At 47.4% G+C, this 22222-nt stretch overlaps 1 protein-coding gene across 1 annotated transcript; it reads right to left on the minus strand.

Moving 5' to 3' along the window:
• Nucleotides 1–447: 447 nt before the first annotated feature.
• TRPV1 (transient receptor potential cation channel subfamily V member 1) lies at nt 448–20609 on the minus strand. Its single transcript, XM_037494190.2, has 15 exons — nt 20293–20609; nt 19501–19667; nt 19275–19427; nt 18662–18802; nt 18228–18526; nt 17258–17437; nt 16135–16293; nt 14891–14986; nt 13728–13798; nt 10962–11127; nt 10481–10547; nt 7560–7882; nt 6554–6681; nt 5955–6070; nt 448–1377 (listed from the first exon to the last, which is right to left on the minus strand). Exons 1-15 carry the CDS (start codon nt 20577–20579, stop codon nt 1205–1207), a joined length of 2526 nt encoding a protein of 841 aa, XP_037350087.1. The 5' UTR covers nt 20580–20609; the 3' UTR covers nt 448–1204.
• Between the last annotated feature and the right edge of the window lie 1613 nt (nt 20610–22222).

Consider the following 22222-nt stretch of genomic DNA (forward strand, 5'->3'; position numbering starts at 1 on the left):
TTGACACAGCCCTGCCTGCGGCTGGAGCTGAGCTTTCTTCTACATCTTGTTTCTTGGCTTCTATTCTGTAAAGCACGGTCAGTAACTTTTCTGTAAAGGGCTACTATCTCTGATAGTAAATATTTTAGACCTTGCAGGTTATTCAGTCTCTGCTGGAGCCACACCACCCTGGGCTGTAGCACAGAGGCAGCCCAAGACAACACAGCAGTGAGTGACGTGCTGTGATCCAATAAAAGTTTGTTGACAAAAACAGGTGGCAGGTGAGGTTTGGCCCATGGCCCATAGTTTGCTGCACAGGGTAGGTGTGTGTATGGAGTGCCCTCGCCCACGGGCAACAATCCAGGGTGACCAGCGGCTCTGAGCCTTGTGAGGTAGCACATACATACGCACGCACGCACGAACACACAGGCACACGCTGGCCACACAGAGCCAATTAATAATGCGGTATGGTTGTTTTATTTATTTGATGGGTGACACGATGGACAGAGGCGGAAGTGTGGACCACTGCAGGGGAACAGCACTATTGTGTCACTACGAGACTAAGTCTTCACTACAAATTGAGGATGAGTAAAAAATCCTTCCCATGTGGTTTGGGGACATGGTTTCATACTTTTATTTAAACAGCAACAGAACTAATCTTTTTGGAACTGTGAGGTGTTACATGGAAGGGTGAAGTCACTGGGAAAACCTGGTTGTGGCAGAGTTGGGGATGGAGCCAGCCCCCCCCACCTTCTTAGGAGAGTAAACGACACCAAGGCCCAAACCACTTTCAAAAACGGCATAATAAGCTCAATAGGGAGAGGGGGGTTCAGAATTTTACATCCAAGGAAGTGTCCTGTTCTAGAAGGTGTTTTCCTGGTCTCCATTTATCTATTCCCAGTAATATAAAATGGAAGAAAACAGGGGCATCGCATGGCCAAGGAGAGATTGATCACTGCCGATGTTTGATCAAGTTAGTAAAAACTTGAGAACAAATGGCCTCCTGTTAGGAGATTCTCCTGAGGTCAGTGTGGGCTGGACCAACAGCTCTTCCCACACACCCTGCAAGGTCCCCACAGTCTTTCCAGCGTAGTCTAAGAGAGTGATGAGCAGGTGCCAATAGGGCCGGGCAGCCAAAAGAGCACTGGGGCTCCCCACACTGCACCCCAACAGCAGTGGGGTACTATAAGGCTCACACTCCCTGTGAGGGACCTGTGGGGGTCCCTCACTTCTCCTCAAAAGCAGCAGGATCCTTGAAGACCTCAGCATCTTCTGGCTTGAGGGACCCTGCAAAGTGTCTCAGATGAACTTCCTCAGGTTGGGCGGGGGGCCTTTCTCGAGTGCTTGTATCTCTTAAAAGGGGAACCAGGGTAAAGTTCTTCCAGTTTCTCCCTGAAACTGAATGGTAAAATATCATTATTGGCTTGGATGCGGCAAAACAATAGCAGACATTTACCTGTTGAGTGTACCAATCTCTACACAGAGATCCAGGCATGTCGGTGCTCCATAAGACACACGCCATTTCTGAGCCATTTCCTCTTCCCATGGAAGTTCAGGGGCCTCACCCACTCTGGCAGCTCTAAATTCTCTTCCTCCACCCCTCACCCCGACTTGCTTGTGACCTCATGAGAGTCCATGGCTTTCCTCTCTCTGGGCCTGTATTTCCTCCCTGCTCCATGAGTAGCTCTACCCCAGGCCAACTCGAGAGTGATGAATACCAGCCAGAGAATCAAGATTTGGGGGTCAGGTTCCCCCAAGGTATAGCAGGTTGGGAACAATTCCAAAGGAACCATGGTGACATTGGGTCTTGAGTGGGGTTCTCCAGGGTTCCTGAAATTCCAGGAAGCTTCTAAGAAGCTTCTGGGGGAATGAACTGGTTGTCATCCCTATAGCCACCTCCCTCCCTGCTCACAGAGAAATGCCAGGCAAGAAGGAAAGCTGTTTGAGCTCTCCTTCCACTTGCCAGAGCCCTCATCAACCACACCCCCATCTGATTTCTCTAGAAAACCAATCAAAATTCACACCCCACAGCCTTGGGCCATAAATCAGGCTTGATATCCAACAATGACCATATCTCAAAGGCATCAGGAACACCAGGTCTGGGCCCACAGTGACCACTCCAGGTCCTAGTGTTTCCCCCAGGCCCTCAGCCTGACGCTGGCCTGTTCCCCAATTCCAGTCACATACCATGCACCAGTTTCTAAAGCAGAACCCCTTAGGGGTCCAGCAGAGAATGCCATGGAAGGGTCCACTGGAAGACAGGCCAGGTGCTCATGGAGGTGCCATCTTGTGGCTGGCTGAGTAGTAGGGAAGCCCAGCTTCAGGGCTGCCTGGTTCCAATTGTAAGGCCCTCAAAGGAGGAAGGGGACTCTCGGCATCCACTTCCCATAGTCCTGATGCCAAGAACTATTCATGGGCTCTCCCTAAATCTGCTACTGACCACTTTTTTCCCCTGGTCTTTCTCTCATGCATCTCCTCACCCTGTCCCGATCATATGCGCAGGGGAGAAGTCCTTGTTAGCTGAAATATTTGGTTATTGATTACTGTCATTTTCACTGTTACAAGTTGTATAGGAAAACAAAGTCCTCAGGAAATATTCACTAATTAATGATATATGAAATCAGGGAGCTTCTAACCCCAAGCGACCTGAGTGTGTGTGTCTCTGTCACTGGGCCAATATCTTTATTACTATCAGAGTGAATGCACAATGTTGTAAACAGCCAACAATGTCATGCCAAAAAAAAAAAAAAACTAATCACTGCAAAATGATACAGCAAATTTTTGTAAAGATTTGGATCTCAGGAAATCAGTAAGAGTGGAGTTGGAAAACTGTTCAAATCACATGCAAAGTCACTTTCAAAAGGCTCTGTGATTGTTATACCAGTTGACAACTGAAGAAGAGCTAATAAGTCTGTGGCCTGACACTGGCAGTGCTTCCAGTGAGTCACACAGGAAAATGACAGGATCGCAGGAGGCCCTTGGGAAAACTGATGAAGCCCTTGAGTAGCTTTACAAAGTATGTGTCTTGATAAACTAGAGTCGGGCTCTGAGGGAGTATCCAGTATAGGGCTAGCCACCCTGCTGAAAACAGCCATAAACTGGATAAAGAAACAAAGCAAAGGAACCAGACAAAACCAAACCAGGCCACCCACCCCACCCTGCAAGGCATAGCAGGTTGGAAACAATTCCAAAGGAACCCTTGAAATTTGACTGCAGAATTGAGGCCACCCGAGGGGGTGGGGGAGGGGAGGGAGAACAGGGAGAGGGGACCCCATGGACATTGGTGGAGGTTGTCAGAGCTTTAGTGGTGGTCATGGTGTGATAATATACTTTTAAAAAGGTATGAACTATACCCCTAAAACATCCAGTGTTGTAAACCAACTTTTCTGCAGTAAAAGTAATGTAACTTAAAAAGAAAAAGAATAAAGAATATCTGATAATCTAATATTCTATATCCATCGAAAACATCCTTCAAACATAGGATGAAATTGGCATTTTTTTTTTGGGTAAAGAAGAACTGACATAAAGTGAATTATAGTAATAGAAATTAGATTCATGGTACCTGGGATGGGGAAGATGGTGGGGTGACTACAAAAAGGTAATTGGGTACTTTCTGGAACTTTCTGATAAAACTGTTTTATATCTTGAGTGAGATGGAGGTTACCTGAGTGTATATTTGCTGAAACTTACCAAACTATACATTTTAAATGTGTGTATTTTGTTGTAAGTTATATCTTAATAAAGTTTTTTTTAAGTTGATGAAATAGGGAGCCCCAACTCCTTCTTCTGGCGCAGACTTCTCCCGTCTCGCCCGCTGCTTCTCTTAGCAGTGTATTTCAATAAATCCGCCTTTTCTGTTCTCAAAAAAATAAAAATAAAGTTGATGAAATATAAAAAATGAGCTTCTCTACGAAGCAATATCAACTATGAGAGATGCAGTAACTCACTACCAGGCAAGGTGGCCTGAGAATCACCCCTTCTTCAACCTGCCAAAAAGGACTGGATTAAATCAGTGTTCAGTTTAAGAATCAGTGATGTCAGCAAAATGGCAAGGTAGGCAGGGCCCCCAAAATATTCAAGAAACAAGCAGGACTTCAGAACCAAGGCTGTCAGAACTCTGAGGAACAGTTCAAGGTTTACAGAGACCAAGCCAACACCAACCAAGAAAAAGCAGCTGAAAACAGTAGGAAGCGAAAACCGTGCAACTCTTAGGAAAAAAAGAGCATAGGAGGAAATTGCCATGACGTTGGATTCATCAACGACTTCTTGGATTTGACACCAAAAGAACTGGCGACAAAACTTAAAAATCAATAAATCAGCCTTTATCAAAATTAAAACCTATTTTATGTTAGACTCTATTAAAGAGATTTAAAAAGACAACTCAGAGACTAGGAGAAAATATTTGCAAATCATATGTCCAATAAGGTATTAATATTCAGAAAATATAAAGAACTATAATTCAAAAAAATGTTTTTATGAACAAAGAATTTGAACAGGGATTTCTCCAAAGGATACAGTAAAAGGGCAAATAAGCACACGAAAAGATGCTCAGAATCATTCACCATTAGGAAAATGTAAACCAAAAACACAAAGAGAAAGCACTTCACATCCTTAGGATGGTAAAATAAAAAAATAATAATAAATAGTGGTGAGGATGTGGAACCCTCAGGCCTCGCTGGTGGGAGTGTAAAATAGCACAGCTGTTTTAGAAAATAGCTTGGCAGTTCCTCAAAAAGCTAAACATAGTATTACCATGTGATCCAGCACCTCCACTCCTAACCAAAAGATTTGAAAACTGGGTTTCCAGCAGAATCTTATATGATGTTAATAGCATTATTCATAACAGCCAAAAATGTAGAAATAATCCTAATGTTAATCAACAGGTGAATGAGTAAATAAAATTTGGTATACATAGAAATTGGACTATTACTAATCAGACACAAAAGGACAAATATTATATGATTCCACTTACATGCAATACCTAAAATAGACAAATTCAAAGACACAAAATGTAGAATAGATTATTAAGGGCTGGTTTGTCGGGGGAGAAGGAATAGTGTTTAGTGGGTAGAGTTTCTATTCAGAACAATGAAAAGATTTGGTAAACAGCTAATGGTAACAGTTACCAACATGGTTTCAATAATTGTACATTTTTTAAATGGTTAAAATGGCAAATTTTTATGTATATATTTGACCACAATTTTTTTAAAAAACTGAAAACAGGCAGCTCTCCTCCCGGCCTTTGACTATGCGGGTGTCTCTTTTTTTCTTTCTCCTTTTCCTAATAAGCCTATCCTTTTAAAATGTAACAAAAATAAATAAATAAAGTAAAACTCAAAACTGAAAACAGAGAATTAGTGCAGGGTTGTGATTATAATTCAAAATGTGCTCAACATAAACTGGGTTTGCTTTCTTTTTAGGTAATTGTCCTCAGTTAGACCTTTAATTTCATGTTTACCATTAACTATTAAAGGACTTCTTCCCAGTAATGATTTTCCTCAGACTTTTCTGCTCCAGCTGCACCCTCTCCACCTCCCATTCTTCCCTCCTCTCCCTGCCAGACATGCCCACGCAGGGTGAGGATGATGCGTCCTATTTGTACCCATAAGCCTCAGGAGCTGAGGACAAACAGGGTATGAGGAGCAGGGCAGGGTAGCAGGGCAGCCCAAGGCCGACGGCCCAGGTGGCTGAATGTGGGCTGAGCTGCTTGCTCTGGGGCACTGAGGACAGGTGCCTAGGCCAGGGGTGCTGGCAGAGCGGGCGTGCATGAGCACGTGGAGCCATCAGCTGTGTGGGCCGGCATAAGAGCACACACAAGGGTGCCCATGACTGTGTGTATGCTGGTGTTGACACTTGGGGCTATTCCACGCCCAGCTGTGTACAGCGCAAGGAAGGCCTGCAAGGAACAGGGAACCCCAGGACTTCAACTACCCAGCATCAGGCCACCACCAGGCACCCCTCTCCTCACACCTCACCTCGGCCTGACCGCAGGGAGAAGCTCAGGGTGCGTTTGATGCCCTCACAGTTGCCAGGGTCTTCATTGATGATGCCCACGTTGGTGTTCCAGGTGGTCCAGTTCACCTCATCCACCCTGCAGGGCGAGGACACAGGGAAGCATAGAGCTGGCAGCCTAATAGCCATGCCCAGCTTCCCAGGTCAAAGGCCCCAGAGGCCAATCCCAAGGAGACCATAGGTCAGGATGGGAAATAGCTGGTAGAGGAAGGGCTGACAGAGGCCTGCTTTTTGGACACCACCCCCAAAAATTTATTCTCTGATCACACCATGGGGACAAGAGACTTTAAATATTGGATTCCTGGTTCTGACCTGATAACTAGATAACCCCTTCTAGAGAGTTCATTTTCCAAAAATCCCCCTATGCCCATAATGGGTCCCCTGTGCCCATAGCGGAGTCTTGAGGCAGCCTCTGTACTCCCATCTCGTTCTGAGTGAGTCCCTATACCCATAGATGAGCCCTGAGTCAAGGCCTGTACCCACAGCTGGCTCCAGTTGGGTCCTCTACACCCATAGCTTAACCCCTGAGCTCCCCAAGCTTTGACTGCTATGTGGGCATTACCTGAAACACCACCTGTAGTCGTCCTTGCCATCGGGGGTGTACCCCACCTGCAACAGCTTACCCGAGCGGAAGGCCTTCCTCATACACTTCAGGAAGCTCTTCTCCGTGTCCAGGATGGTAATGGCTCTCTGCAGGAAGACACAGGGCAGACAGAGGGCTCATCAGCAGTGGCCCCTGGCTGCTGGAGCTGGCTGCCAAGATCAAGCTTTCCTTGGTCTCTCCCAGCCCCAGTGCTTCCGTAGGACCTTCAGTGCCTGCTACACCAGCCTTGTTTCTGCAGCCTGGTGAGTGCTCATGCCTTGGAAGGCGCTTAACCCACCCAGTCCCAACACAGCTGGTTCCTGTGGATCTAGGCAGGGCAACCTGTGAGTCTCCCAGCCCCAGATAATTCCCTGAGGAGCTCACAAAGGGGTATAGCGTTAAGAGCAGGATGTCAGGAGTAAGACTGCCTGGATGGAATCCTGAGTGGGTGCCAGACTTGTTGCCTTGGACCCAGGTCCCTACCTTCTCTATGCCTCAGTGCCTCTGTTCATCCACACATTAGAATAATCACACCCACTTCCTGGCCTTGTGGCAAGGACTAAATGAGAGCAAGTAAGACATAACGACAGTACTGGCATGGCCAGTGCCACTCAGCAAGAATAACACTATAGTTGGGGAGGCAAATATAAACCAGGTGGTTCAAAATGCAATCATCAGGGTCCTTCCCCAAATATATTTCCCCCTGAGTCTAGTCTCTGAGGCACTCTATACCACGTTCCTCTGTGGTGAGCAGCCTGCACATCTGAGCCCTTCCTCTCCTTCCCTCCGGGACTGTCCAGCCATAAACACAGCCTCTGTGATCACCCACTGATGCCAGAAGGATTTGACTGAGGGAGACGCTGCTTCTTAATCCCCTGGGCCTGGCTGGGTTTCTGCCCCTTCCTCACACCTTATAGGGACCACCGATACCCAGCTAAATTAAGTAACAGACAGAATAGCCTGCACCCCATTGCTGCACGCTGACCTGCAGCTTCCAGATATTCTTGCTCTCCTGTGCGATCTTGTTGACGGTCTCACCCATGAGGGCGATGAGCATGTTGAGCAGGAGGATATAGGTGAGAATCACATAGGCCAGTAGCAGGATGATGAAGACAGCCTTGAAGTCATAATTCTCTGTGAACTCCAGGTCACCCATGCCGATGGTGAACTTGAACAGCTCCAGACACGTAGAGTACAGGCTGTTGTAGGAGCTGTCAGGCTGGCGGCAGCTAGAGCCTCGCCACCTATGTGATGTAGGCTCAACCTGCATGGAATTGTTCTTCCCATCCTCAATCAGGGTCACCACCGCTATAGGGCATGGGGAAGGAAGGCTATAGCTGGACAGAAACCAAAACCCCCAGCCCCTTAACATATATACCCCCTACCCCAGGATGGCTCTGCAGCAGGAATGCTGCTAGCCAAGCAGTACCATTGTGTGAATTTATTTTACAAAAACACCCTCTTCTTCAGAATTATTTTAAAAATTGTTATAATGTACTTTATTATCATCTGCAAAGAAAAAAGTTTAAACCCATACATCTATATGTACAATGTGAATTTAGCCACCTTTGTGCAGTGCACGACCTATCTAACCTTACAAGTCAGCACTGAATTCATATCCACATTCTCAGTCATGTCCTATCTGCCTGTGCCCCTTAAAAGATGGCCCAGAACCTGCCCCTATCAGGACCATGGGGACTGAAAATTAGAACAGCCTCTCCCTGAATTCTATACTCTTCTTTGGGAAATGTAGTCCATAACCTGAGAGTCCCTGTAACAATTGCTCTCATGAGAGCTGCAAATCCAGGGTACTGCATAACCCCCTTGGCCTAATCCCTTCTCGTGGCTACAGATATGCAGGGCCTTCAGAACAGGTGCCAAGGCCCACACTGGTCCCTATCAGTCAAAGCCACCTCTCATGCTCAGCCAGAGAGTCTATACCAGGTTGCAGGCAGGTATTCCATGTGAACCATGTAACTGCAGGAGTCAGACAAGGATCAAAACAGAGGCAGATACTAAAAAAATGATGTGTGTGTGTTTGTGTGTGTGTGTGTGTGTGTGTGTGTGTGTGTGAAAAGGACACAGCAACTGGCTGGCTGGGGCTCCCAATTACCATTTCTCAAACAATATGAACATCAAAATACATGATATTAGTAAGGAATTAAAACCCATTTAATGAAGTGAGAACCCACAAAAAAGTAAAAAAAGAATCTATTAGGCCATACTGATGTAAATAAATAATTAAAGTTGGAGAACAGAATGCCCTTCCTTATAACAGAATGACAATGAGTAAATGTAGAAGGAATGATGGAGTTAAAAATCACTATTTGGCAACCGACATAGGATCAGGCAAGAATCACCAGTGGATGCTACAGCTGTGGGGTGAAAGTGTGGTGAGAAACGGAATATTGACATGTTCTTAAAGTATTGTCTCACAAATTACTTATCAATTACAAAGGAAAAGGTAATAATATGACCATGGGAAAATCTGGCAAACCCACTAAAACCAAGCAATCAAAGTTAACATTAGCAGGAACTGGACAAAGAGGCCACGGGATTCCTTCCTAAAACAAGGGAGACACGTCACTTCCTTGACAGTCTGGTCAAGGACACACACCTGAATCTAATGATGAGGAAATGTCAGGCAGGCCCAAACTGAGAGACACGGGACAAAACAACTGGCCTTCACAAAATGCTGAGGTCTCAAAAGACAAGGAAACATGGAGGAGTCTAAGGAGGCGTGACAATTGAATGGTGTAGATGGTCTGGGGTTTTTGTGTCTGTAAAAGACATTATTAGGACAATTGGGCAAAATTTGAATAAGTTGGTAGCTGAGCTCAAAGTATGGTATTAATGTTCATTTCCTGATTTGATCATTATACAGTATTTATATAAGAGAATTCTTTGTTTCTAGGAAATATACCATTTACAAGTATACAGGATAAAGTCTTTGTTTTTAGGAAACACATATTTTATCCAATATAGTGAGTAAAAGGATAATCATGATTGATGTGTGTGAGTAAAGTGATTAAAAAAACAAAAAAATAAAATTGGGGGAACGTGGGTTGAACATACCCAAGTTATTTGGACTATTCTTGCAATTTTTCTGAAAGCCTGAAACAATGTCAAAATTAAGTTTAAAAAAAAATTGAGCCAAAATGCAGTCATCCTACAGGCAAGCAGCAATTTGTCCCTCAAAAATTACTTAACACAATTTACAATAGCTAAGCTATGGAAACAACCCAAATGCCCAAAAATAGATGACTGGATCAAGAAGCTGTGATACACATACACCATGGAATATTACTCAGCAATCAAAAAAGATAAACTCATGCAATTTGCAGCAACATGGATGGAGTTGGAAGGGATCATGCTCAGCAAAATAAGCCAGAAAGAAAAAGAAAAATACCAGATGGTCTCACTCACAGCAGGAATTTAGAAAACCTAAACAAGGGACCAGGAAAAAGACTAATTGCAATAAAGTAAAAATCAAAATCAACAAGCAACTATAGACCAAGCAACTATAGACACACTACAGTGGGGGCGGGGGAAGAAAAAGAGGGATTAGGGTCAGAAAAAGGGGGTGGGAATTGTATGGGGAATATAACCAAAATGAAAATGCATACATTATGCAAAAATGAAAAATGATGTAAGAATTAGGTAAAATAAAATAATTCATTTAAAAATAAATAAATAAAAGAATTCCTTTTGAAAAATTAAAAAAAAATTAAACATTTTATGACTCTCAAGTTCTTCTGCTCATTTCAATATAGTCTGTGTCCATCCTCTCTGTCACCTCTGACACACACCCCAGTGGGCCCTTCTACACCAGCTCCTGAGAGAATCATCTAGAAGCTGAGGTAAGGAGGAACCCTGCCCTCCTATGAGCCTGACCGAGCCTGTTACCTGTGGAAAACCCGAACAGGAAAACGAGGTAGACAAACATGAAGCGACACAGGTCCCGCAGGATCATCTGCAGAGAGAGCAAGTTCATCAGAACCAGCCCCAGTGGGGCTCAGGGAAGGGTCAGGACTGCACTGGCTTGGGGGTTCATCTTGAGCCCAGCTAGAACCAGAGAACATGCAGGATAGGTGGGTTTGGTGGTTTGGGGCTCAGGGGGTCATAAAGGAGTCATTCACAGTTCCGCACCATGGTCTTCTGGGGGGGCAGCAGGGTGAGAGGCGGGCTTATAGACAGCGGGATTAAATGTCAAGGCCAGATTGTCCGATTCTTGGGGAATCAGCTGGGAAAGTGGATCCTGAGCTAAGCTAGCTAAGCTAGCACCTCCCGAGACAATACAAAGGACGGATGCAGTTAGTGGACCGTGCCTGTGCAGACACAAGGTAAAATGGCTTGGTGGGGAGCCCACTCAGGCACTGGCACCCACCTTCTCAATCATGACAGCATAGATGCCCATCTGCTGGAAGCCGCGGGTGTAGTAGAGCATGTTGGTCCAGCCCATGGCCAGCGAGAATACCATGGAGGCCACGTACTCCTTGCGGTGGCTGAAGTACAGTGCCACGGTCCCCAGCATGAAAAGTGACTGCATAAAGCTGAGGGTGGCAGGACAGGGAGTTCTGTCTGAGGTCACTCAGGAGCCCTGGCACCCCCACAGATGAGAAGATCCCAATTGCTTCTCCTCAAAAGTACAGGCTGCCAGCCACGGTAGGATCTGAGCCAGCTGGCCTGTCTCCTTTAGCCCATGATTTTCCTTGGGAACAAGAGCAACCCCAAGGGGCAGTGGTGCAAAATCTTATTCTCTTTATATATAAAGCACAGATATAACTACAGTACATAAGTAGCTATACAGTATATTTTTGGCATCAGACTATAAGGGAGTAGCAATTAGGGGGAAAACGTCTTAAAAGGCAATAAGGAAAAGCTGAAAAACACTGCTTCAGCACTAACAACTTCTCTGCCCGGTTCCCAGGATCAACAGCTTCACTGGACATCAGAGAACCTAGGAGGTGTAGGTCCATGAAGAGGGACAGGTCATGTGCTCCTGAAATGCCACAGGTGTATCCTGTGGTTACACCCTCAAACTCAAGAGCACAGTCAGGAGAAAATGCCTGTCAGCTCCTCAGTCCAGTGGGGGCTGCTCAGGACAGGGTAGGGGACATCTGGGTCATCCTCTGACAAAGTCTGTGCAGTGGTCCTTTGCCCCAGGTGTCCTAGTTCATCATGGCCTCCTCCAGAGAGAACCCACTGCATTTATGCTGCAGACCACACCCACCACCTTACTTTCCGTTTGTGTGAAAGAAGCAAGCAAAAAGCCTGTTGAGTCCATTGAGAACTGGTATCAATAAACTGGCTCATCAACTGGAGCTCTGCTGCAAGGAAAAACTATTCCTCTGCATCTGCACAACCTTGGCCAGAATTAAAACTGACATTGAAATAGATAAAATATTTCCTCTGGTGGCAAGTGGAGTTCCCACGTATGAATTCTGGAAGTAAGAGAGCCAGTGGACAAGTGGAAACTGACTAAGCAGACACAAGAAACCCAAACCCAAAGCCAGTGAAGGAGAAAGATAATCAATTCTTAACTGAGGAATCTCCAAAGACTCAGGGACCATGAACAGGAGGTGATGAGACCAAATATAAGGGGGAAGGGAGGTTTTTCCTCTGAAGAAAACAAAACAGAAGATCTTTGACCATCAAACACCAGTTAAAGAATGGAATTGGACCAAAAAACAGGTTATGTGATTTTTATAGACTACAGATTATGGAAAGCCTTCTTCCCCACTCAGTTCTCAGAAGTCTGGCAGCCAGACTTCTTCCCTCCAGAGAGAAGATTGAAAGGATGCTCTCTGTGATATCTGCCAACCCCAGAGAAAAAGAACTCAGTGGACTGCCTTTGGATAGTTTCCATTAAATGGTTTCTCTAGGTCTATTAGTGAAGCTAATTATCTAGCTAGTTGCTAAATAACCCATTATCTGGACCCTATATTGAAACTCAAAATTGATGAACTATTAATGCACACATTAATAGCTTCCAACTGGCTTTTCCTTTGATCATAAACAAACATCAAAAATTTCCTTATATCCTGAAGATATCTTCAAACATGAAAGAGAACTGTTAAGCAAAAGGCATGTGACAACCAGGAAAATAAACAAAAATTATGCCAAAAGAAGAAAATTTACCAAAAACTATCTTAATAGCTTTAGTGAGACAAGACATTACAACACAAGACAAGAATAGAATGCTATAAAGAACAATCAGAATTTTAAGAGCACTTAGAGATTAAAAACATGATAGTGAAAATAATAAATTCAATAGAAGGCTTGGAATTTAAATTGATTTGAACTTCCCAGAAAGAAGAAGCAAGGACAAAGAGATAGAATACACATGAGGGAATGTAAGAACTGAGTCAGGACTAGGTTGGGAGCTTTATTGTATAAATCATTGACATTCCAGAAGAGAGATCCAGAAATAATTCAAGAAAATGCCCTTAAAAATGATATAAATTCCCTCTGATGTACCCAGAACATTGGACAAAAAAAAATCTACACCAAGATATAGCATTAAATTTCAGAACACTAGGAACGAAAAGTAGATACTGCAGATTTACAAAAGAAAAAAACCAAAACACTTCATAAAAGAGGACCCAGAATTAGAAGAGCTTTGGACTTGCCATCTATAATGCTGGAAGCAAGGGAACACTTGGCAGTATCTGCAGATGTCTTAAATGTCAAGACGAGGGGACAGGGAGAGGTCTAGGGCATCTAGTGGGTAGATCTAGGGATGCAGCTAAATATCCTACAATGCACAAGCAGCCCCCGCTTCAACAACAAAAAAATAATGCAATTCAAAATATCCACGGTGCCAAGACTGAGAAACTCTGCCCTAAAGACTGGCAATTCCTTGAAGGCAGCAGTCATGTCTATTTCATCTCAGTAGTCCAGGGCCAGTTCAGTGAGTCCAGATGTATGGGAAAAATGGACAAGAACACATCTAATTCAGACTCTAAACTATGCCCAGAACAGGGCTGTTATTTCCTAGCACCTGGTCTGGCCCCCCAGTGATCATCACACACTGAGGCCTGCCATGTTCCAGGTCCATCAGATTTGAGAGAGTAAGAGCTAGTTGCTATAAATTGAGGATCTGGCAGAAAGGTGTTGTCTGCTATTGTGCATTAGAGTCAGAGTCACTTACAAAAGCATCTCACTGTAGCTGTCCACAAACAAGGTCTTCAGAGATGGCCGCCTCTGCAGGAAATATTGAATCTGCGGAGAAGTAGACAAAGGTAGACTCCAGAAATGGTTAGATGCGGCTAAATGGTGAGTGCCCAGAAGGCTGAATGCCAGCTTGCTGGGACGCTGGTGCCACAATGCAGAGATTATGACAGGAGTGGAGACGCATGGGTCAGGCTAACAGTTAATGTGTAACTCAGTCCAGGGGGATTTTAAAAGAGCAGAGTAGAATGAGAAGCAAAGACAGGAAGGAAAATCACCAAAATGTTATCAATCGCTGTGCTTAAGTGACAGAGTTTGGGGATTTTTTGTCTTCTTTCTAATTCATAAGTGATTTTTCCTAAATGTCTTTAAGAAAGCACTACAATAAGACTTCTTATAGTCAGTCTCCCCTGAACTAATTCACTAGATTAACCAGTGCTCTCCACCCCCTGAAAACACTGGCGATGCCACTCCACATGCTCCCGCCCACCAGTTAATCCTGTTTTGACCAAGACTGCCTCTGTCCACTGCATTTGCTACGGTGGCTTATGCTTCATTATAAAATAAACTATGAGAGTCAAAATCACAACAGTGATATATAACACAGTGAAAACTGTGCAACAATGAGAAAAGATGCCATAAAAATAAGTTACTAAAATAATTGGGTTATAACATAGGTGAAAAAGGTTGGGTGGGGGAACTCACAATAATCCCAAATTCCACATTCTCATCTCTCACTGGGTCCCACAGGCAAAGATGGCTCAGATATTTAAAACGGAATGGTTGCAGTGTGCTAAGCATTCATCCACTGTTCTGAACCTTAACAAACTATTTTTGATGAATTAAGCAACTATTAGTCCCAATCTTGTCACTTCAGAGGCTTCTACTGTGTCTTTTCTAAGTATTGCATTCCACAGAGAACCCTGACTGTCAATGTTCAAGCATGACTGCCTGGACCCTCGGGGACCACCGAGCAGAGCCCACCCCCAATCGTGAGTGCCTGGAGGGCTCTCCCCTCCCACCTGTGCATCTCCTGGTCCCTCACATGTCCAGTGAATTAAAGAGTGAGTGAGCACTGAATGAGTCTACCAGCTTTTTCTTTAGGTGGGTAGTTAAATTCACAATGTGAGAAGGAGCACTTACCCCTCGGAAAAAAAAGTAGACTCCCCCTGATACAGAAAGAATCTCTCCAGTGACCCGGAAATAGTCTGCAACGGTGTGTTTCATCGTATAGGGGGGCTGTAAGGTGCAGAGAAGTTGTGACAGCTTTCACTCGTTCATTCATCATCTGACCAATATTTATCTGGGTGCCAAGCCCCAGGATTAAGACCCAGCCCCCGCCCAAGCAGCTCAGCCTCCATCGTGAGACAGAAATCAAGGCAACACATTATTTTGGGCACACCTGCAAGGAGGCCCTCTGTACAACCTAATTCCCAAAGTGACAGCCTCCAGGCACCAAATGGAGCATCCTTACAAAACCCCTGACATTTCCCAGGCTGGGAGGCACAGGGGAGGGCCTCTTACAGACCAATGCCCTGTACTTCCTCCTGCTCCCACCACCACGGGGAAGCCCTGATCTCTCAGGCTGGAATGTGGAGAGAGACATCCCACACATTTGTGTTCCAGCCATCGTTTTCTAGAACGGGTTTCCTTTTGGTGTACACCGATGTTTCTTAAACACTAGCTCACTTGCTTGACTTATTAGCACATTTTCATTTTCTCTTCAAATGAAGCCATTAAGTAGGTGGATAGAAATCAGGTTTCACCTAGGAACTTGATTTTTTTTTAAATCAAATATATAAGCAAGACAATAAGGGCAGCAAATTAGCTTTTTGGGTATTTAACAGACAGGATTCAATGCAGAAAATTGACAGAATCCATGGCTGCCAGTAGAGGAGAAAGCCTGGTCTTAAACTTATTTGGTGGATGGTCCAGGAAGTCCTCAAAAATATGTGTACAGGGTGCAAATCATAAGCAAGTGTGCAAACAAAAGTGGGAGGTGAGCCCTGAGCTTGTGAGCCTGTAGACAGCCAGTTCAGGTGAGAGCTGCTTCTGGGGCGCTAATTCCTGCATCCTCTCTAACCCGGTGCTCCCCCTACAATCAAGGACCCCTGCTAACTGCCTCCTGCGTGCTCAACCTCACAGAATCAGGAGGCTAAAGGGTAAGGGCTGAGAACAGGACCTGAGTGGCAGTGGGGTGAGGGTGGGGGTGTCCCCAGGCTGTCTGAGAGAGGAAAGACTGAACACAGAGGGATCCGGGTATCCCTTCTGCCTCCAGCAGAGCCAGGAGTCCAGGGCCCAGCCTGGGCCTAGCATCTTGCGGGTCATACAGAAATACCCACCTCCTTCATATCTCACCCCCTCTGAGCCCTGAGCCCCAGACCTACCAAGCCTTCCACAGGCCTGTAGTAGGCAGCCGTGGTAAAGATGATCATGTACAAGCAGTAGACAAAGAAGTTGAAGTAGAAGATACGCTTGACAAATCGGTCCCACTTGTCCTGCAGAAGTCGGTTCAGTGGTTCCACCAAGAGCATGTCATGGCGATTCTAAGGGGAACAGACAGAAGTGAGGCTCCCCACCCCAGGAACCTCCTCGAACTCCGGCATCAGCCTGCAGCACACCTCACACTCACACCTCTGCATGGGGCTATAAGCCAAAAGGGATGCCACAAACAGGGCCAAGGATAGGGAATCTACCAAAGAAATGTGAACGACCAATAAACATGAACATGTAGGACCTCACAGTAATCAAGAAAACCAGAATGAAGACATCCATAAGAGAGCATCTTTGGCTCCATGGACTTAAACTCATAAAAAACAAAAAAGATAATGAATACCCAGTTTCCAAGGGCATGGGTAGATATGTACCCATTGCTGGTGGTGAGCATTGATGTGATCATTTTGGAGGACAATTTGGCAGTCACTGTTAAAATATTTAAATATAAATACTTTAGCAATTCCAATTGCAGGTATACTTTATGGAAAAAAATTCAGAGCCATGCTAAATGGCCCGTACCATATAGTATCAAAAAATGTCCTTCTAGGGACACTTACTCCCCATGTCTACAACGAAATACTATGCAGCAATATTTTTCAATAAGTCAGGCCTATGTGGATTGATATAAAATTGTCCACAAAACACACCAAAGTAAAAAAAGTGGTTGTTTTGCATGATGTATAGTATGATCCCACTTGTACAGACAAAATGAAACATCTACATGTTTCTAGATGGTATAAGGGAGGACTTGTTTTGCCTCTGTGCTTTTGAAATTCTTAAGTTTTTATAGGAATATCATCATATACTGATTGTTTGATAAAGAAAGGCATTCTGTGGGAATGAACAGGAGATGAGGTTGCAGGACTTGCCCCCCCCCCCCGCCCCCCAAAGCGCCAGTCCCCATGCAGCAGGTTTTTACTAATGAAAGAACAAGTAGAGCCGGCCAGGGGCCTGGGGTGAGGACTAGGGTGCAGAGAAGTCTTCCCTGCTGGGTTCTGGCCCTGGCCCACTCACAGGGGTCTCGCTGCTGCTATAGGCGATCACCTCCAGCACTGAGTTCTTCTCACAAGTGTCGATGCAGGACAGGTCATAGAGCGAAGAGTGCACAGGCCCATAAGCCCATTCGGTGAACTTTCTGGACAGGTGCCTGCATTCGGGCTCCTGGATCTCCCTCTGGAGGATATAGGCCAAGACCTGCCACCAGCGCAGGAGCCTATTAGAGGCCAGGCCAGGGCCCAGCCACAGGCTGCGTCCTCACCAGCCTGAGAATTACTGTGCTTCAGCCCAGTAGGAGACCACACCCAGTCCCAGGAGAGCTCCACCCCCACCCAGTGGCACCTGATCATCATCAAGATCAACCTGTCACATCAAACCCATCACTTGATCACACCTAGCCCCTCAGTTCCCCCATCTCACAGTGACAGATTACAGCAGTCCATTCTAGAAAACCTCAAATCAGAAGGAAATAAAGAAAATCCAAAAAATAAAACCAAGGTAAAAAAGTCAGGCTCCTAATCCTTAGAGACTAAGGATTAGCAAGGACAAGCTTCCAGAATCCCCTGGTGCTGAGTACCCCTCTCCTCTTCAATGCCCAACTACATGACCCCACCATCGGCATTCCACAGCCTGACATCACCCATAGGCCCCCGTTTGGGCGGGGGCCTGCCCTATCCCAAACTCCCGCGTGGGACCCTTCCTATCACCAAAAATGAAAAACACCTGTAACACCACAACTCACCCCACCCCCAGGCCCAGCACCCCACCCTATCTGTTGGGATGGTAGGAGTGGGAAATCAGAAGCAGCCACGTGTGGGGTGCCGGTTCTGCTCTGCATTTCCCAGTTCCTCTGGCTCACTCTCACCGCCCCCTGCCCTGCCCCCACAGGCTGGGGCCACAGCACTGGGGCTGGGTGAGGAGGCCAGATGTACACAGCGAGACAGGCAGCCCCTCCACACTCCAGCCCAGGCACGAAGCCCCTCCATACCCCAATCTTCCCGCTCTTGGCAGCCAGAGCCAGGGGTGTCAGCCCCTTCTTGTTAGTAAGTTCCTCTAGTTTCAGTGTCGGATGGAGTTTGGCCCCCAGGATCAGGATCTCATTGTACATGCTGGTCACAAACTTGGTGTTTTCGGCCGTGTTGTCTGCCACCTCCACCAAGGCGTGCAGCACCGTGTTGCCCACCGAGTCCCGGGCGCTGATGTCTGCCGGCTGCCAGGAGTTCTGCAGCAGGAACTTCACGATGCCCAGCTGGTTGGTGCACGCGGCCAAGGAGAGGGGCAACTCGCCTACAGCCAACATGGGCACGAGGTTTAGTCCCAAGACCACCCAGCTTCACCCCCGCCATCTCTACCTCAACTCCCCACACCACCCCCACCTTAGCAACTGTCAAAAAGTCAAGTGTGCCCACATGGTCTCCCTACCAAAGTAAAAGCCAGGCCGCCCTTTGGTCTTCTTAAAGAAGTCCCCGTTTGCCGCAGCCTGGACATCTGCCCCGTTCTCCACCAGGAGGGTCACCAGTGGCATGTTCCGCCTCTCGATGGCGATGTGCAGCGCCGTCTGGCCTGTGGGGGATGTGTGCCTGCAATTGGCTTGTGCTCACAGTCCTGCGGGAGTGCCCGGACAGGTGCTGGAAGAGGGCCTGGGCAGAAAAAGCCAGGTGACCCCCACCAAGGACAGGATCTAGCAAGGACAGGATCCCCAAAAGAGGCCTGGGCAATCTCTACAGCTGGAGTAGAGATCCCTGGGAACAGAGGACACAGGGTGGAAGCTGGAGGAGTCAAATTTGCCCAAGGGAAGCAACAGGGGCAGAGAGAGAGGCCAGAGACTTCTAGCAACAGAAAACTCTAAGCCTGTAGAAGGGAGAATGGGAACCTCAGTACCAGATGAATTCAGTGGGTGGGGGAGGAGGTAGGGCCCCCCAAGACCAGGAGATGCTGACTCAGCAACTGGGACAGGGAGAAAGGAGCTCAGCGGCTTGCCCACACCTGACAGTACCCTCCAGGCTCCAGGTGTGCCCCTCCCCAGCCCCCTCACCCTTGTAGTAGCTGTCCGTGTAGCTGGCGTTGACAAGCTCCTTCAGGCTGTCCGTCTGCCGGGCGATCTCCAGGAGCAGGGGGATGGTGTCGTTCTGTCCGTCATGCAGGTTGAGCATGGCTTTCAGCAGACAGGTCTTCCCTGTCTCTGGGTCTGCAAAACAAAGAGGGTCAGAGCAGGCACTGCAACCAGGCTGCTCCCGGGAACCCCACTATCTCTGGGTCACCTTTGAACTCGCTGTCCATGAGGTGCTTCTTGCTCCTCTGCAGGAACAGCAGCAGGCTCTCCAGCTCCCCACAGTTATTCTGGGCGACAGCTTCAAAGATCTTCCTGCGGTCATAGAGCTTGAGGTTCTTCTTGGCTCCCGCGGAGACACAGTTCTGGAACAGCTGCCTGCAGGCCCAAGAACACCTTCTCCTCACACTCTGGTCTCCCCTGGGCCCCAGGGCCTTCAGAGCTTGTCAGGGAATACAACTAAACCCCAAGGCAAAGCGAAAGGGGAAAATGCATGGTACAAAACCCACCTACTCTCCTCTGTCTAGACGATCATTCCAGAAGGGCTCCTGTGTCCCCATTCTGTCCCACCCTCTCTGGGGACATCTAGAAAGTCTTTACTGCTTGAGAGCTGGGGTTTTGGAGGCAGTAGCCTGGATGGCGCCTGCAAGAGCACCCTGATCCTGGCCCAGAGGTCAGCCAGCCTGAGGGCCCTCCCTGACCTGGGAGGAGGTGACAGAGCTGGCAGGCTCCTCATTGGAGCTGTCTGGTATTCTTTGTCTAAGAGCATTTTGGGCTTTGATTTTTGTGGGATCAGCAATCTGTAGAGAAGCCAGCATCCGGGACCTTGTGTCCTGAAGGTCCTGTGAGTGCAGATGCTGGACCAGATGACCTCTGAAGTCTTCCCCACTCCTGGGTTCTATGCCTTTCAGCCCATAAGCCAGTATTTCCACGACGTGGCCCCCATCTGCTGAACCAGCTGGGCTCCTGGTGGGGAGGGTCTGAGGCAACAGTTGCAGCTTACCTAGCATAGCCAGGGCCATCCCCAGGCCTCTGGGTGATGACAGCAGGGCTGACTGTGATGGCAGGGCAGGAGGACAGCTCGCCTTCCTCGTAAGAGCAGTCCATGGGGGAAGCCTCCTCTGAGTCACATTTCCCAAAAAGCCGGCTGCGGCTCTTGGCCGTGGGAAAGAAGTGGGATTTGACTAGAGCTGGCCTGAAGTTAGGGTCTTCATCCAAGGGGTCTGGACAGGAGTCCTCTTGGGATGGGTCCTCAGACTCTCCTGAGTCTGAGTTGCCCCATTTCTTCATCTTTGCCAGATCCTCTGTGACCCAAGAGGCAGCCTGTGGGCAGCCACAGAGATGGTTTGTTTCCATTTGAAGCACTGCATGTCCCAAGCCCCCACTGGCCTCCTGCAAAGGCCCCTGTGAAGCACGACACCCCAGAAGTCCAACAGTTGCTGAGAACCCCCCAGAATAGAAGCTTCTGGGGTGCTATACCTCCAACCCCAGAGGACCCAGAAGTGAGAAGGCCCACCAACCACATGGGCATCAGCCTCCAGGGGTGAGCAGAACCTCAGCTTGGAACCTGCAGGCTCAGAGGGACCTGGATGGATTCCTCTGCACCCCTGGGCTCCAGCTGCTGGTCTCAGCGTGGGCATGATGGCCGTGGCCCTTCTTCCCTCCCAGGTCGGAATGAGGGAAACAATGGGAGCAGGTGTCGCTGGCTGCGCACTCAGAGGAGGATGGTGGGGCCCCAGCGCACCGAGGGTAAGGGTGGCTGGCGGGGACCAGCACACTCACACTCCACACCACACCGGCACTCGCTGCTATGTCCCCATCCTCAGCTTTCCCGCACCTGCTTTTGCTCTTCAACCTGGTTTTTTTTCACTTTTTGTCATTTTTGTGAAATTTCTACGTTTCAAGTATCCTGACCCTGAACTTTTAGACTTTGAGCGATTTGGGGCTGATAGACCTTTTAAGCCCGAAGCCCTAGAAGGAGAACATCAGGAGGAAGCTATCTGGTGTAGGTACAGTTTTCTTGTCCCTTCCTAACCTTACCTCCTAATCTTCCCTCCATCTGGATGGGCATCCCCATTTCCTGGTAGCCAGGACTCCCCCACATCTCAGAGGCCTTTACCTCTGTGGTGTCTCCATTTGAGGTGTCTTTTCGTCCTCCTCATCTTGCCCAAATCCTACCACCTCTCAGAGGTCACCTACCCTCGGGGTCAGCACTGATGCTACCTCCCCTACCGAGCCCCCTATTCCCTGCATTGGTCATGTTCCCTCCCCCTCCGTAGTGGCCCATTTCAGAGTCCATCCATCTCCCAGGATGGAGCACCATCTACTTTGCAGTTTAGCACTTTCTCTCTCTCTCTCTCTCTCTTCTTTATCTCCCCTGTGTCCTGGGGCTGCCCTCCCCACTCCTGGATCCATGCCTACATTTTCATAAAATTTCTTTATGAAAAAAAAGCTGTGCTGATTGTCTTGGAGAAATGAGAGACACCAGATAGAGACCCATCTCGTTCCCATTGTCATAGGGAGTTAGGGAGAGGAACGCTGCAACAGCGGCTGGATTCCAGAAAACGGCCACGGGAAGGCTTCTCAAGACCACCATTTCTCAAGTGAAAGGTCAGGCAGTGCAAATTCAGCCATGGTGATAACTCAGCATGACCTGAGGCCCCAGCTGGGACTCGATCCATAGACAAAAGATGAGGCAGGCTCACAACTCCACGTCCTGTGGACAGAACAGAGGCTGACCACCTCTTACTCTGCTCCCAGGAGACATGAGACTTTCTCTCATCCTCCCTCAGAGGGAAGCTCAGGACAGAGCTCCTGGTAACAGAAAGCCCAATCGCACACCTGTTCATTCACACCAGCACTCAACACCATCCACTGATGGGGCATAGTGACGGCTCAGGCCCCAACTGAGACAGAAAACAGCCACGGACTGG

The sequence above is a fragment of the Talpa occidentalis genome, unplaced genomic scaffold (assembly GCF_014898055.3).
Source record: "Talpa occidentalis isolate TD23 unplaced genomic scaffold, MPIMG_talOcc4v2.1 talOcc4.7, whole genome shotgun sequence".
NCBI lineage: Eukaryota > Metazoa > Chordata > Mammalia > Eulipotyphla > Talpidae > Talpa > Talpa occidentalis.

What these genes read in the sequence shown, in the direction of transcription:
- TRPV1 (XM_037494190.2), bottom strand. Translation starts at nt 20,579, where the DNA reads ATGAAGAAATGGGGCAACTCAGACTCAGGAGAGTCTGAGGACCCATCC. An exon ending in CCTGTTCGGGTTTTCCACAG is followed by an intron (nt 7,883 to 10,480) that starts GTAACAGGCTCG and finishes CATGCCCTATAG; the next exon opens with CGGTGGTGACCCTGATTGAG. An exon ending in CTCCCTGCGGTCAGGCCGAG is followed by an intron (nt 1,378 to 5,954) that starts GTGAGGTGTGAG and finishes TTTACCATTCAG; the next exon opens with TTTCAGGGAGAAACTGGAAG.